This window comes from Liolophura sinensis, chromosome 2 (genome assembly GCF_032854445.1).
Source record: "Liolophura sinensis isolate JHLJ2023 chromosome 2, CUHK_Ljap_v2, whole genome shotgun sequence".
Taxonomy (NCBI): Eukaryota; Metazoa; Mollusca; class Polyplacophora; order Chitonida; family Chitonidae; genus Liolophura; species Liolophura sinensis.
Window position 1 is genome coordinate 9434152 of NC_088296.1, and position 14819 is coordinate 9448970.

General features: G+C 40.1%; 1 protein-coding gene across 1 annotated transcript in view; it reads right to left on the reverse strand.

Moving 5' to 3' along the window:
* Positions 1-14819, reverse strand: part of LOC135462466 (multiple epidermal growth factor-like domains protein 6) — a 43864-nt gene that overhangs the window by 17915 nt on the left and 11130 nt on the right. Inside the window, exons 11-17 of the mRNA XM_064739691.1 lie at positions 11168-11419; positions 10205-10507; positions 6266-6481; positions 4042-4344; positions 3078-3221; positions 1942-2244; positions 220-357 (exon numbers count right to left, since the gene is read on the reverse strand). Of these exons, the coding sequence (XP_064595761.1) occupies positions 220-357; positions 1942-2244; positions 3078-3221; positions 4042-4344; positions 6266-6481; positions 10205-10507; positions 11168-11419 (1659 nt within the window). The remainder of the gene's footprint in view (positions 1-219; positions 358-1941; positions 2245-3077; positions 3222-4041; positions 4345-6265; positions 6482-10204; positions 10508-11167; positions 11420-14819) is intronic.

Consider the following 14819-nt stretch of genomic DNA (forward strand, 5'->3'; position numbering starts at 1 on the left):
GTCCAGCTCATGCTAGCCTCCCCTCTGGCCGTAAGTGGGAAGGTCTGTCAGCAACCTGCGGATAGTCGTGGTTTCCATAATGCTCACCGCCGTCGTATAAGTGAAATATTCTTGAGTACGGCGCAAACCACCAATCAAATACATAAATAAATTAATATGATATCTAATACATAGATTCAAATTTGTGACAAATTCTTGAGAGCACACAATAAGCCATACCTGGTTCACAGCTAGACCCATCCAGAGAGGACACGTATCCAGCATCACAGTAACAGACCATTCCATCAGGGTACCGACTCTTACACGAGGCGTTGATCGGGCATTGACATCCACAGGAACAGGGGCTGTACAAGGGGACTAAAAAAGCAACAGCAACAGGGGATTGAGAATGTAAGGACTGTTAAACTGCAAGCATAGCGTGGAATTTATACATAAAATGACATCTGTATACACACGACACAAATAAGGTTGAAACAAGTGTCAAAGCGGAAACAAAAAGTTACATCATATCTGATATTTACATGCAGTATTACGCTGACATGCATCTGCGCGATAGCTATATGCTACTGACATGCACCTGTACGATAGTTATAAACTACCGACATACACCTGTACGATAGTAATGAGCTACAGAAATGTACCTGTACGATAGATACAGGTCACTGACATGTATCAGAATGATAGTTATAAGCTACTGATTTGCACCTAAGTAATAGTTATACTGACGTGTCTGTACGATAGTTACAGGCTACTAACATGTATTTGTAAGATAGTTTAAAAGGTATTGACATGTATTTACAATACTTCTAGGCTGGTGACATAGACCTGTACGATAGTTATAAGCTGCTGATATACACCTGTATGGTAGTCATAAACTGCTGAAATGCATCTGCACGTCAGGTACAGGCTACTGATATGTATCTGTTGGCTATTTTATGGCCACTGGCATGTATCTGTGCCATAGTTTTTAGCTACTGGCATACAGCTGTACGACAGTTATAATGTGCTGATATGCATCTGTACGATAGTTATAGGATGCTAACATGCATCTGCACGATAGCTATATGCTACTGACATGCATCTGTACGATAGTTATAAGCTACTGAAATACACCTGTATGGTAGTTATAAACTGCTGAAATGCATCTGCACGTCAGGTACAGGCCACTGATATATATCTGTGCGCTAGTTTATGGCCACTGGCATGTACCTCTGCGCTAGTTTATGGCCACTGGCATGTATCTGTGCGCTAGTTTATGGCCACTGGCATGTACCTGTGCGCTAGTTTATGGTCACTGGCATGTACCTGTGCGCTAGTTTATGGCCACTGGCATGTATCTGTGCGCTAGTTTATGGCCACTGGCATGTATCTGTGCGCTAGTGTATGGCCACTGGCATGTATCTGTGCGCTAGTTTATGGCCACTGGCATGTATCTGTGTGATAGTTTATGGCCACTGGCATGTATCTGTGCGCTAGTTTATGGCCACTGGCATGTACCTGTGCGCTAGTTTATGGCCACTGGCATGTATCTGCGCTAGTTTATGGCCACTGGCATGTATCTGTGTGATAGTTTATGGCCACTGGCATGTATCTGTGCGCTAGTTTATGGCCACTGGCATGTATCTGTGCGCTAGTTTATGGCCACTGGCATGTACCTGTGCGCTAGTTTATGGCCACTGGCATGTACCTGTGCGCTAGTTTATGGCCACTGGCATGTATCTGTGCGCTAGTTTATGGCCACTGGCATGTACCTGTGCGCTAGTTTATGGCCACTGGCATGTACCTGTGCGCTAGTTTATGGCCACTGGCATGTATCTGTGCGCTAGTTTATGGCCACTGGCATGTATCTGTGCGCTAGTTTTAAGCTACTGACATGCACATATGCGATAGCTATTTGCTATTTGCACGCACCTGTGTTGCAGGCTACTAAGCACATCTTACCTAAAGAGTAACTAATTGGTCGACACTGGAAGGTCTCGTTGTTAAACGCCTGTCTTTCCTCGTCTGTTGCTGGTCGCATTGTCTCTAGACACTCACATCTCCCGTTCACACATCGCTGTTCATCCGACAAGAGACATGACGTGAGACATAATTCTCCTAGCAGAGGGAGTCCAGTGCGCGCACAGTTCATGCCATCAGCAGATGGAATGTAGCCCGGTAAACACGTGCACAGACGAGTTCTGGAGTCACAGGTGGTAAAAAACCCGCCACATCGCGTGATGCAGGCTTCGGACAGGCGAGCGACTGCAATGGAAACAGAGGACAGCTCAATTCACTGACACAGCCGTTCACTTTGATAAACATATCTATATATCGTCATACCTTCATATACCATCGCAGACCATCGGTTGGCGTTAGGGTTAACCGACAGGGGCAGGGCCCATTTCCAACACATAAAACACAGGGAGCTGATTCCAGAAAGCCATGTCTGACTAATAAATTGTACTCGATAAAGAAAGCGGGAAAATGTGCGGGAGAAAAGATAATAAGTTTTCATTGAAACAATAAAGACTTTCGATAGTGTATTCAAATTTCAATCTTGTTTAGTTATTTGCAAAGAGCGTTGTTTTCATTACAGCCCACTCATTCTTGACCAATGAGTTCACAGGTTTCCATCCAACTACATCTGAATCGGCTGTGGCTTTAAATCGGGGGTTTTGTCTGGTGTGTAACACAGAGCGGTGGTTTACACTGAGCGAGTCAGTGGCTTTTATTGATAAATCTGCCTGTCATGAAAACACGGACAAATTTTGAGAAAAACCTTACAAAGAAAGGATTCAGTGAACAATTATTGTACACACATTTATTTCACGAGGAAGTATGTGTTTCAAACATTAAGGTAACAATGGTCCCACCATTGTCTCAAATAATAAATGTAACTTTCTCGTTTGCTGGTTTTCCTGTTTTCTATGGATTTCGCGGCTCCCGAACACTGTTATCAACATTTGTTCACATACACGAGTAGTCAGGTACACTTTTATCTCAAAGTGCACTCTTTAAAGTTGTTGTTGCGATTGCTGGGTGCATTAGAAATTGTTGTTGAGCTTGCAACACACAAACTATGTCAACCAACTTACTGGGTTCACATCGCAATCCATCCAGTGACGACACGTATCCGGCGTCGCAATAACACACTTGTCCCCCGGGGAATCGGTACTTACACGAGGCGTGGATAGGGCACTGACCGTCGGAAGAACACGAGAAGTATAGCCGTATTAGAGCTGAAAATGATTAGAGGCACCTATATTATACATGCGAAAGCACGAGGGTTCTAGCCCAACATTGGACCCGGCTCGAATAAACGTTTGTGCTGAAGGGAAATGTGCTGTCAAGAGCTTAGGCCAAGTCGAGCATATTCTGACTTCCTCTGCCTGCACGTGGAAAAGTCTACCAGCAAACCTCAGATGGTTCTGAGTTTTTTTCCAGGCATTGCCTGGTTTTCTCTCACCGTAATTCTAGCCGCCATGGTATTGGGACACGTGGGTACGACCATTAATCCCAATCTGTGTACAAGTAATACACTAAGCACAATGCACGTATAACCACTAATGCCAATCTGTGTACAAGTAATACACTAAGCACAATGCACGTATAACCACTAATGTCAATCTGTGTACAAGTAATACACTAAGCACAATGCACGTATAACCACTAATGTCAATCTGTGTACAAATAGTACACTAAGCACAATGCACGTATAACCATTAATCCCAATCTGTGTACAAATAATACACTAAGCACAATGCACGTATAACCATTAATGCCAATCTGTGTACAAGTAATATACTAAGCACAATGCACGTATAACCACTAATGTCAATCTGTGTACAAATAGTACACTAAGCACAATGCACGTATAACCATTAATGCCAATCTGTGTACAAGTAATACACTAAGCACAATGTACGTATAACCATTAATGCCACTCTGTGTACAAGTAATAACACCTGCTTTCCTAAAACGCGTGAGAATGATAATAGAAATTACCTGACAACATGTATCAGTAAATACAATGTACGTTCGCCTTACGGCATGACTTACCGAAAGAGAAAGACTCATCGATACACTGTTGGTTTGGGTTGTTAAACGCTCGTATTTCTTCGTCAGTCATCTGTCGTAAACCTGACCTACACCTGCACGTTCCCTCCACGCACATTTGTTCCTTTTCAAAGAGGCACCCATCTCGGCAGGGTTCATCCAGCAGTGCTCTTCCAGGAAGGACGCAGCTTTTGCCACCAGTGGACAGAGAATAACCAGGCAAACAAACGCATCGTTTCGTGCTCGCGTCACACATTGTATTCCATCCATAGCATCTTGTGATACAAATCTCGTTTACATAGGCGGCTGAAAGGTCAGAATTCAATTTATTCAATATTTGTCCCTTTGCTGTTTATGATTTAGATAGAGTAGCATTTGTTTTATTGATGGATCAACAACATGTGTGTGTTAACAAGCTTTAATTCGCAATAGCAGAGGCCTCCGTGGCCGAGAGGTTGCCAGCACGGCGCAATGGCCGAGGAGCTTCACACCAATGCAGTCATCGTCGTGAGTTCAAGTCCAGCTCATTCTGGCCCCCTCTCCGGCCCTATGTGGGAAGATCTATCAGCAACCTCCAGATGGTGGTGGGTTTCCCCAGGTTTCCTCCCATCTTAACTCTCCCCCCCCCCCCCACCTCCCAGGCTGACCGCTGGCGTATAAGCGAAATATTCTTGAGTACGGCGTAAAACATCAATCAAATAAATAAATAAATAAATTCGCCATAACGGCCACAACTGTGCAAAAGGTTGATGCCGACTCAACGACTTGACTAAAGAAATGATTGTCGCGAATAGCAACCGAAATGCGAATAGCAACTGAAGTTTTAATAGCTGCAACATCCAAGTTGACCTTGTTAAGTGAATGACTCATTTAAAAGCCAATTCAGACTGTGCCACTGACGGGTCGAAGGACAGAGAGAGAAAGCAATCACTGAGTCCTCTCCGCGACAATACAAATAAAGGCGTACTCCGGAGAGAGTAAAACCAGAACAGCATTTACAGCGTGACAGCTGCATTGTGATCACTTAGTCCTCTCCGCGACACTCTAAGTGAAGACGTACAGCACAGAAAGTAAAAGCAGAACGGCAATTACAGCGTGACAGCTGCATTGTGATCACTGGGTCCTCTCCGCGACACTATAAGTGAAGACGTACAGCACAGAAAGTAAAAGCAGAACGGCAATTACAGCGTGACAGCTGCATTGTGATCACTGGGTCCTCTCCGCGACACTATAAGTAAAGACGTACAGCACAGAAAGTAAAACCAGAACGGCAATTACAGCGTTTTTGGTGCATTGTGATCACTGGGTCCTCTCCGCGACACTGTAAGTAAAGACGTACAGCACAGAAAGTAAAACCAGAACAGTGATTACAGCATGACAGCTGGTTGTGATGATGGCCACACGTAACCGGTGAAATATACAGCCTCTTCTCAGTTTACATCAGGCATGGTTATACTCTTCATGTCAATACTTAAACAGCGGCAAATTACAATGGCTTATAGGTAGAGAAGAAATAAAAATCACACAAGTTCAGTTTGAAGTGTGGCTAGTTACATGTAAATGTCGTCTTCAATTTTAATTCTGATTTCCCTCTTCAAAAAAAGCACTTGAAAATAATATTTGTATGATGGCTATTGTATTTAAGACCAGATCGTGATATATATTGACTTTGCGCAATAATGTTATAAATAAGGATGTAACACATGTTTAATAAATATATTCCCACTAGAATTTAGTCTTTTCACCTAACAAATGGGTCCAACCTGGATTTTATTTACAATTTTAATATATTCACAAATGTTATAATAAATCAGATTAAACGCGTGCGTTTGTATGTAAACAACAAATTTGCATTCAAATAAATTGATTTAACAACCATCATGTCCTCATTTAACACATCACTATGCAAAGACGATAAATGCCAAGAGGTGGCTCCAAATACTCACCATGTAATATATTTTCAAATAATTTTTTTCTCATCCAAAGAAACAAAAAAAATTAAAAATATATTAGCAATTAAATTTTGACGCTCTTTCGTCTGATTATGTGATCGTTTTTGTGTTCTTCATCTTTTTTTGTCAGAATTACGTAAAAACAATGCAGCAATGCTAACTGCAATTTATTAACTGTAACTATTCTAGAATTATTCAGAATGCCGTGTCATTACATTTAACCTACAGTGCAATAACATTAAAGCAATGCAAGTCTTTCATATGTTCATACTCACCCTGTTCACAGGCAGCCAGATTTGTGGAAGACACGTAGTCTCTGTCACAGTAGCATATCTGTGCGGTCGGGTATCGAAGACGACAAGAGGCATTGTCCGGACATTGACTATCCACCTGACAAGCGAACGTAACACTAATGGTTCCAGCTGCACTCTCCTTCGTGGTTTGTATAGAAGGTAATATTGTTGCTACCGTCGTTGTAGAAAGCAAACCATCTGAAAAAGAACAGTATTCAATAGACAAGATTAAAGGAAGAACAATAGCAATAGTTTGATGCTTGCAGTTTACAGGTAATCATAGTTGATCTGTGAAATTCGGCCTCGTGTCAGTTTATCCTAATGCAGGGTTTTGTTTTAACTCTTTATGAAAATGTTTAAATAGGAGAGCCTTACAAAACCAAAAGTGCACCCTATATAAGTATGCAGATATGCAAATATTTGGTTTGCTAAGTCCTTAATCTTTTACAAAGTGCCCATGACTACAACCACCGAACAAACAAGTTTAAAAATGAAACTTAAATTTAACGCCCTTTGTTGTGCACGAAGGACCAAATTGAATGCATGAACGAATGAATTATTATGGCTTAACGCCTCATCGGCGATATCTCAGCCATATCGTGGCGAGAGATACAACTGAGGCCAAAGAAATGGGGTCTTTTTGCTAATCCAAAGATGTCTCAGATTTACTCAAACTAATGCGATTCCATAGCCACTTCTTTGCAGGAACAATAGAACCATAAAAGTGGGTGTCCTAATCAAAAGTCATTGAGAAAGTGAGGATTCCATATTTACCGATTAAAACTTGGATAGATCGTTCATATACTGAATATTTTTGGTACACAGTGTCTTTCTATAGAGGCACATATTGCCGTTTTGTCACCAGAAACATTTAAATTGTACATATTCTACTCGAATCTTTTGTTCTAAACGCGATTCATTTGGGGATCTATAAAGATAGAAGACCCCAATTTATTTTCATCAAGTTCTACAGGTGTTCACGACAGAGGGACGTGAAGAGATCTAATGACACTTTAGAGCGACACAAGAGAAACTAATGTGACTCTGTAGCTCTTACTTCAAAGGTATGGATTGGACGTCCAGGATGGGTGGCCCTAATTAAGGGTCACAGACAACATCAAGCCCTCATATTTACCTCATAAAAACCAGATAGAATGTTTATATATTGAATCTGTCTCTTACACAATGTCGGCACAAGTCGTGGTTTTGACACCAGGGCCATTTAAATTGTACATATTAGACGTTAATGTTTTACTACATATCTGCCTCATTTTGGGGTCAACTCAGCCTTTATTGTCTTAAATTTATTGTCTTAAACATGAACTGGAGTGCACCACAGATGACCTTTGAAGAGGTTTAATAGCACTTTAGAGCGACACGTGAAAACAAATGTGATTTCAAATTCACTTCTCCTGAAGTATTGATAGGAAAACGATGGGTGAAGAGCACATTAACACCCTATATTTACCCACTTGAAAGTGGATGGATCGTTCATCTATTGAATTCTCCTGATACACATGTCTTTCTCCAGTGGCACTGATTGCAGTTTTTGTCACCAGAACCACTTAAATTGTAAATATTAGACGTTAATCTTTCACTGTATATCTAGGCAAATTTAGGGTCTATAAAGACAAAAAGACCCAATTGTATTCACCTGAACTAGGCTTTGCGTGCACGACAAAGGACCTTTGAACAGATTCTATAGCCATTTAGAGCGCCGCAAAAGAAACTAATGCGATTCCGTCTCTTTACAGGGGTGGACATTGCATTCAAGTTGGATGGCCCTAATTAAGGGTCATAGAAAACATGAAGACCCCATATTTACCCACAAAATTGGATGGAACGTTCATATATATATATGATCTCTCAGGACATATTGTCTTTCTAGAGTGGCACAAATGGTGCTTGTGTCACCATTTACATGGTACGTATCAGAATTATATCTTTGGTTGTGTATGTGGGACAAATAGACAAACAGACGCGCGAGCGTTCGAACCGATTGACAGACAGACAGATGGGTGGACAAAGGTGGAACGGTGGAATGCTGAAATCCTTATACCACTCAATAGACGGAACACTTCAGGAATGTGTTCTATATAAACAAATATACAGCGGTAAGCGACGGCCTCGTTGTGGAACCGGAAATTAGTAACCAGTCGCTAACTTCCGTTTCATCCGAGCTCAGAGGCGAGTTAAACTTGCGTACATGAAAAAAGGGAGATAACTTTTTCTAATTTCGACACACAATGTACTTTTGTTGCTGATACAGTCAGCCAGCAATACTGACAAACTTTTCCACTGACAACATACCAGGAGCATCTTTCCAGTGCTTATGCCACCACTTTGCAGTGGGAATTCTACTGTAGCTTAGTTAATAGAGCAGTTATGCTCTTCTTATGAAACTGTAGTTTGAATTCACTTTCTACACATGTAGTGTAGCAATTACATATTAAGCTAAACGCTTAGTATTATTGTAAAAAATTGAAGTTCTATATTCCATGTTATGTATCAAATACGTATCGCGCAAATACATATCGCACAAATACATGTAGCTAATGGTAAACGTTATACAAAGGCTATACATATGTTTCTGGTTAAACAGACAGTGGATAGCTGTTTCCACTCCGCATGGTCGAGATTTCTTCGATGCTGGACAAACAAGTCCTCGTCACCGTGTCAAAGCATTATGACCCTCGGCAGTTACAGATATTTCATGCATTTGATTCCACTCGCCGAAGATTGTAAAGTTAAATTATAGGCATAAAGGATTACGTGCTTTTCGTTATCCCACAAGTCCCACATTATGCATTACTCGAAACAGCTATCTGGCTTTTTCTGTTACCGAAACAAACCCAGAAATAAAGCTATTATTTATTGTCTGCTAAGCAGGAAGTAATAGTAAGAATTGTCTGAAAAATCTCAATACTTCAACAACAAAATTTATGTTTTTATCTTCACAGGGTATCCACAGATGTCACCGGTTTTCTCTCTTTAACATAACAACTTATGCTGTCGGATAATACCTCGGTATTTTTAGCTCCCTTTCTGAATGGCTACACCTAATTTGAGGGGCACTGCCGTCGACAGGGCAGTTAATTCACACAATCCACTCAAGACTTCCAGTTCTTACATGGAGCCAACCAGCTATATGTTACAATCGTCAAATAAACTATAGGCTCAAAAAACAACTCGTAAAATAAAATGTACGAATCGACACAAAATGTAACCATCATGTTCAAAATCAAAATCCACAGACTGTACCACAATTAGTCAAAAATATTTTAAATGTAAGTCATTTCTATTTGAGCTAATAATACAAAAAAGTGTTGAAACATTTAATGCGATTTTCTTTCTTTGTGTTCAGGTTACATATCATTTCTTACATGCAACCTGCCATGTTTAACCTTTATCTCTATTAACCTATATATGTCTTCACAAACAAAATGGATCCAACATGTTCATTTATTTATTTATTTGTTGGTGTTTTTCCACCGTACTCAAGAATATTTCACTTATACGACGGCGGCCAGCATTATGGTGGGAGGAAACCGGGCACAGCCCGGGGGAAAGCAACAACCATCCGCAGGTAGCTGGCAGACCTTCCCACTTACGACCGGAGAGGAAGACAGCAAGAGGTGGACTTGAACTCACAGCGACCGCATTGGTGAGAGACTCCTGGGTCATTACGCAGTGCTAGCGCGCTAACCAACTGAGCCACGGAGGCCAGTGAATTAAACGTAAGAATCATCTATTTCCGTCCTGATAAGAAACTTGCGACTCGTCGTATCAGTAAACATTTTCGTCAAAAGTCGACAAATCAACGTTATTAGAAACAGAATGTTTTTTTTTTATTTTTTACGTCAGTGTCTTTCAAAATCTCGGCATACCCTTGATAATAATGAAAAAAAAAAACATTCATACCTAGAGTATAAGTGCTGGATATGCACTGTCTTTGAGGGTTGTTAAAGGCCTGAATCTCTGCCGTTGTCATACGTCTTAAATTCGACATACACGTACAAACTCCATTCACACATTCTTGCTCTGTGACAAAAACACAACCATCTCCGCATGCCTCTCCCAGCAGACCTCTTCTCGGCAAAACGCAGTTTTGGTTGTCCCCAGCCATGACATAGCCCGATAAACATTCGCACCGGCGTGACAAAGCGCTGCACACCATAAACAAGCCAGCACACTGCGTTATACACACGTCGTTAATATAGGCGGCTGTAATGGAGAAAGGCACAATAGATGAGTCATAGATAAATTAAAGCAAAAGACCTAGGAAATCAATACTACAAACACTGAATGTACTAAAGTAGTATTAGCCATCCAAAATCGAATCACCTTCTCACAAAACAAGAATATCTCTAACCACTCCCAGCACAACACTGCATCCGTATTTATTAATTAGTTTACTTATTTAATTATTTATTGTTTTGAATTATCCTTTAAGTTGCAGTCAGGAACTTTTCGCTTATATGACGACAGCCACGGTTACATGGCTAAAAAGGTCGGCTGACACAACTATATTTATGTGTCGAAACTGAAATGCATGTCTCTGTTGTCAAACACATTGTCATTTGTCGATTCCTTGCACACTTTATCAGGTGTGACAGGATAGAAAACCAGCATCAGATCTACCTGAACTAACAGTGACTGTATTGACGAGACACTTCCAAGCCACTGCTATGACCACTCGGCTATGTAGAACCCTACATATATAGTAAACGCATTTAAACTTCCAACAATCTACAAAATAGAATTCATATTATACCAAAAGCGCTGGTTAAAAACTCAATTTCATCAACATTACTAATTAAACAAAGGCTATGTCATGTAACTTGTTCTTCAGTATTTACCACAGCAAAACAAATTAACAATCACCTCTTTCACAACCAGCCAAATTGGTTGACGCCACAAATCCTTCGTTACAGATACACAATAGTCCGTCAGGATAACGAACACGGCAGGAAGCCTGAGCAGGACACTGGCTATTGGAACTGCAACTTGACAAAACTGCACGGAATGGAGCTATAGTGGTTGTAGTAGGTTGTGCTGTTGGAGATGACACAGTAGGCGCTGCTGTTGTAGTTGGTGGTGGTGCCATTGTTGTTGTGGTTGGTGGACTTGATCCATCTGAAATAATATATATACATGTTTTCTACTTATCTTGGCAACCTGTAAGGAATAAAATTATCCCATAATTCGTCATACATATTTTAAGTATGTATAATTTCTACCTTAGTTAATAATAAAACACCCTTACACTATTTGCTCCGCTTTCCTTTCTTTATGCCAATGTTTTAGAAATACAATGCAGTCATTTTTGACACCTAACCTACCACGTTTCTCTCCTTTGCCCCAAAACATAAGGCTTTTATCAACAGTTTGGATAAGGTGTAAGAATCGACGAGAAAAGTTTTATTGCGCCTAAAGGTTTAGCTTAATTTTCCACAGAAATACTTAAACTTTTAGAGCATTAAGCACAAATAGTTTACCAAAAAGTCTACAAAACGATGTCATTAGACACAGACTTTAAAAATCTGTTACTTTCCTAGCTTTCAAAATCTCTGAATCTCAAGCCATTACGTCCTCTGCAGATTTAGTGGTTTGCTTTAAATCCAGCCAAGGTGGGCAAATTTCTTTTACAGCCTTTGCTTTACATGGATTGCTTAAAAGTAACACATGGTCAGCGTACCCATTACTGAATAACAACGATCGATCCTGGCGACCACTACTAGTTAATAGTATGCATATACCAGTATTCATACGAGAACAGGTACTTCCAATTACGAAGGTCATCCTTACCTAGTGTGTACGTCCAGCTTATACACTGACGTTGGGGATTATTGAAGGCTCGAATCTCTTCAGTTGTCATGCGTCTTAAGTTTGACATACACCTGCAAACCCCGTTCACGCATTCTTGCTCCGTATCGAATGCACAACCATCTCCACATGCCTCACCTAACAGACCTCTTCTTGGCAAAACGCAGTTTTGGTTGTCCGCAGCTGATACATAACCCGGCAAACACGCGCACCGGCCAAAGAGAACGTTGCACACCGTGAACAAACCAGCACACTCGGTTATACACACGCCGTAATTATTGGCGGCTGTAAAAGAGAAAAATCAGTGTTAAACAAGCCATAGTTTTTCCAAATGAAGAGAAGTAGCAAACCAATGTTAGAAAGCCGCAAAGTCGTCAAGCCTTATAATTGGATATAAAGAAAAAAAAATATTAAAACATAAGTTTGTTAAACTTGCTAACACTAAACGAAGGAAATTGACAATAACCTTTTTCACAAACAGCCAAATTGGTAGATGCTATGTATCCCTCGTTGCAGATGCACAGTAATCCGTCTGGGTAGCGCACCATACAGGAAGCATCGACAGGACAGTCACTGTCCTCATTGCAGGCTGACAAAATAGCGACGAATGGTACTGCCGCCGTTGTTCTTCTTGTTGTAGCTGGACTTGTTCGTCCGATAAGTGTAAAATCAAACCTTGGAAATTGTTGCAAATTTTTTTCGTCACATTGTTCTGAAAGATGAAAAGCAGTGCTATAGTTAACATTGCCATTAAGACAGGCAAAATAAACATTTCTATTTTATTTTCACGCTGTTAAAATTAAAATACTTATGTGACATTACAAATAAAACAGATGCTAACCTAGAAAATAGCCGATGTCTCTGCACTGAAGGTCAACGTCAGGGTATGCGTGTAGCTCTGCTATTGTTGCTTTGCGTTTTCCACTTATGCATTTACATTCTCCTTCTACACAAGTCTGTTCAGTTGAGAGGGCACAATTGTCAACAGTGCACGGCTCTTCCAAGAGAGCTTTTCCATCCTCAGTACAGTCTTTATCACCAGCGCTCGGAGAGAAGCCTTGCTCACAAACACACTTCTCGGTATTCCGATCACACACAGTGTGCAATCCACTACATCGTGTCACGCAAGTCTCGTTTAAGAAGGCAGCTGAGGAGAAAAATTATATTCGTTTAGACTGATTTGCCTAAGGCAAACTTTAGTCTTACATTCCACTGCTATCCTTTAATGAAAAAACACAATGTTGTTTCTTATAACGTTTCTGGCTTAAAGAACATTGAACAAACACTTGTGAATATTCTCTTTCACCTGATTCCATTTCAGTTGTTATCCAGGAAGTAGTCTCGCCAAAAAATACATAAAATACAGTAAGTTAATAAGAAATGTGAGACAGAACCTTGTAGAAATTTTCCTCAGAACATAAAAAAAATGTAATTATCAAACTTTTATAGGTTTTAAATGAATTGAGTACAATCCACAGATATTGCCTACAACAGTGTATTATCCAAACAGCCTCAACACACCAATCCTACACACTATAGGAAACATTCAGTTTGTTTAAGTTCTAGACACGGATCAAAGTTCAGTTATATGAAATTGCAAGAAATCGTCCTTTTTCACTTTTCTTACCTGGTTCGCAAAAGGTAAAATCGTAACTGGGCAGAAAACCTAGGTCACAGTAGCAAATCAGACCGTCACAGCCTCTTCTTTTACAAGAAGCCCCGTTAGTTAAACAGCCAGAGCTCTCAGTACATGGCCTAAACAAAGCTGCGGGGGCAGTGGTTTGGGACGTCGTTCTTGGTACATTAACAGTTGATGTTGTTGTTGATGGAGATGATCCGTCTAAAAAACACCATAGACATTTTCGTTTTTAGTTCCAATTTCATAAAACGTACCTCGGAAATATTTTAAATAGACTAATAATATGAATCTTAAATACTAACATGTATGTAAAATTTGTAGACATATGCGTCGAAACAGACAGCCGTCAACCAAGTTCCCAGTCAATAATCGCAAGGCTAATTACCAAAATGGCGTTTAAGTCAAACTACCAAAGGACTACCAAAGAAGGTACATAAAGTACAAAATTAGGGCGGAGTCATGCAAAGAGAAGCAGTTAACAGTTTTCAATGGTGTTGGAAAGACCCAAAATATGTTTTGGGGAAATCTGTAATCAAATCGTGCACCATGCTAGAATGTAAGTAGTCGATAATAAAAAATATGTCGCAGTTGCGCTTTGATTGCAACTCTTCGTCTATTCAACTTATTGATCTAATTCCAGGTGAAGAATGTACAGCCCCCTAGCCCCGGGATAAGCCAGTTACATATTTTAAGCATATATAATTTCTATTTTAGTTAATATTATAATGGTGATACAAAATTTGGTGTGCGTTTTCTTTCCTTATATCAATGTTGTATAAATACAATTGTGTCATTTCTTACACGTAACCTACAAAGGTTCGACATATTTACTCAATAAGCTATAGTTCCTTTACCAACGCAATAGATAAGTTTGAGAATAATCTGGAAAGACCACAATACGATTACAAGTATAGCTTAATATCACACTCAAATACTTAAACTTTTAGAACAATGAAGGCAATTCGTTTAGAACACAGTGGACAAATCGTGGTAATTAGACACAGAATTTTTCAATTTTTAATTTTGTGTTTTTCAAAAACCTGCATAATCTTGCTGATAAAAGATATAAAA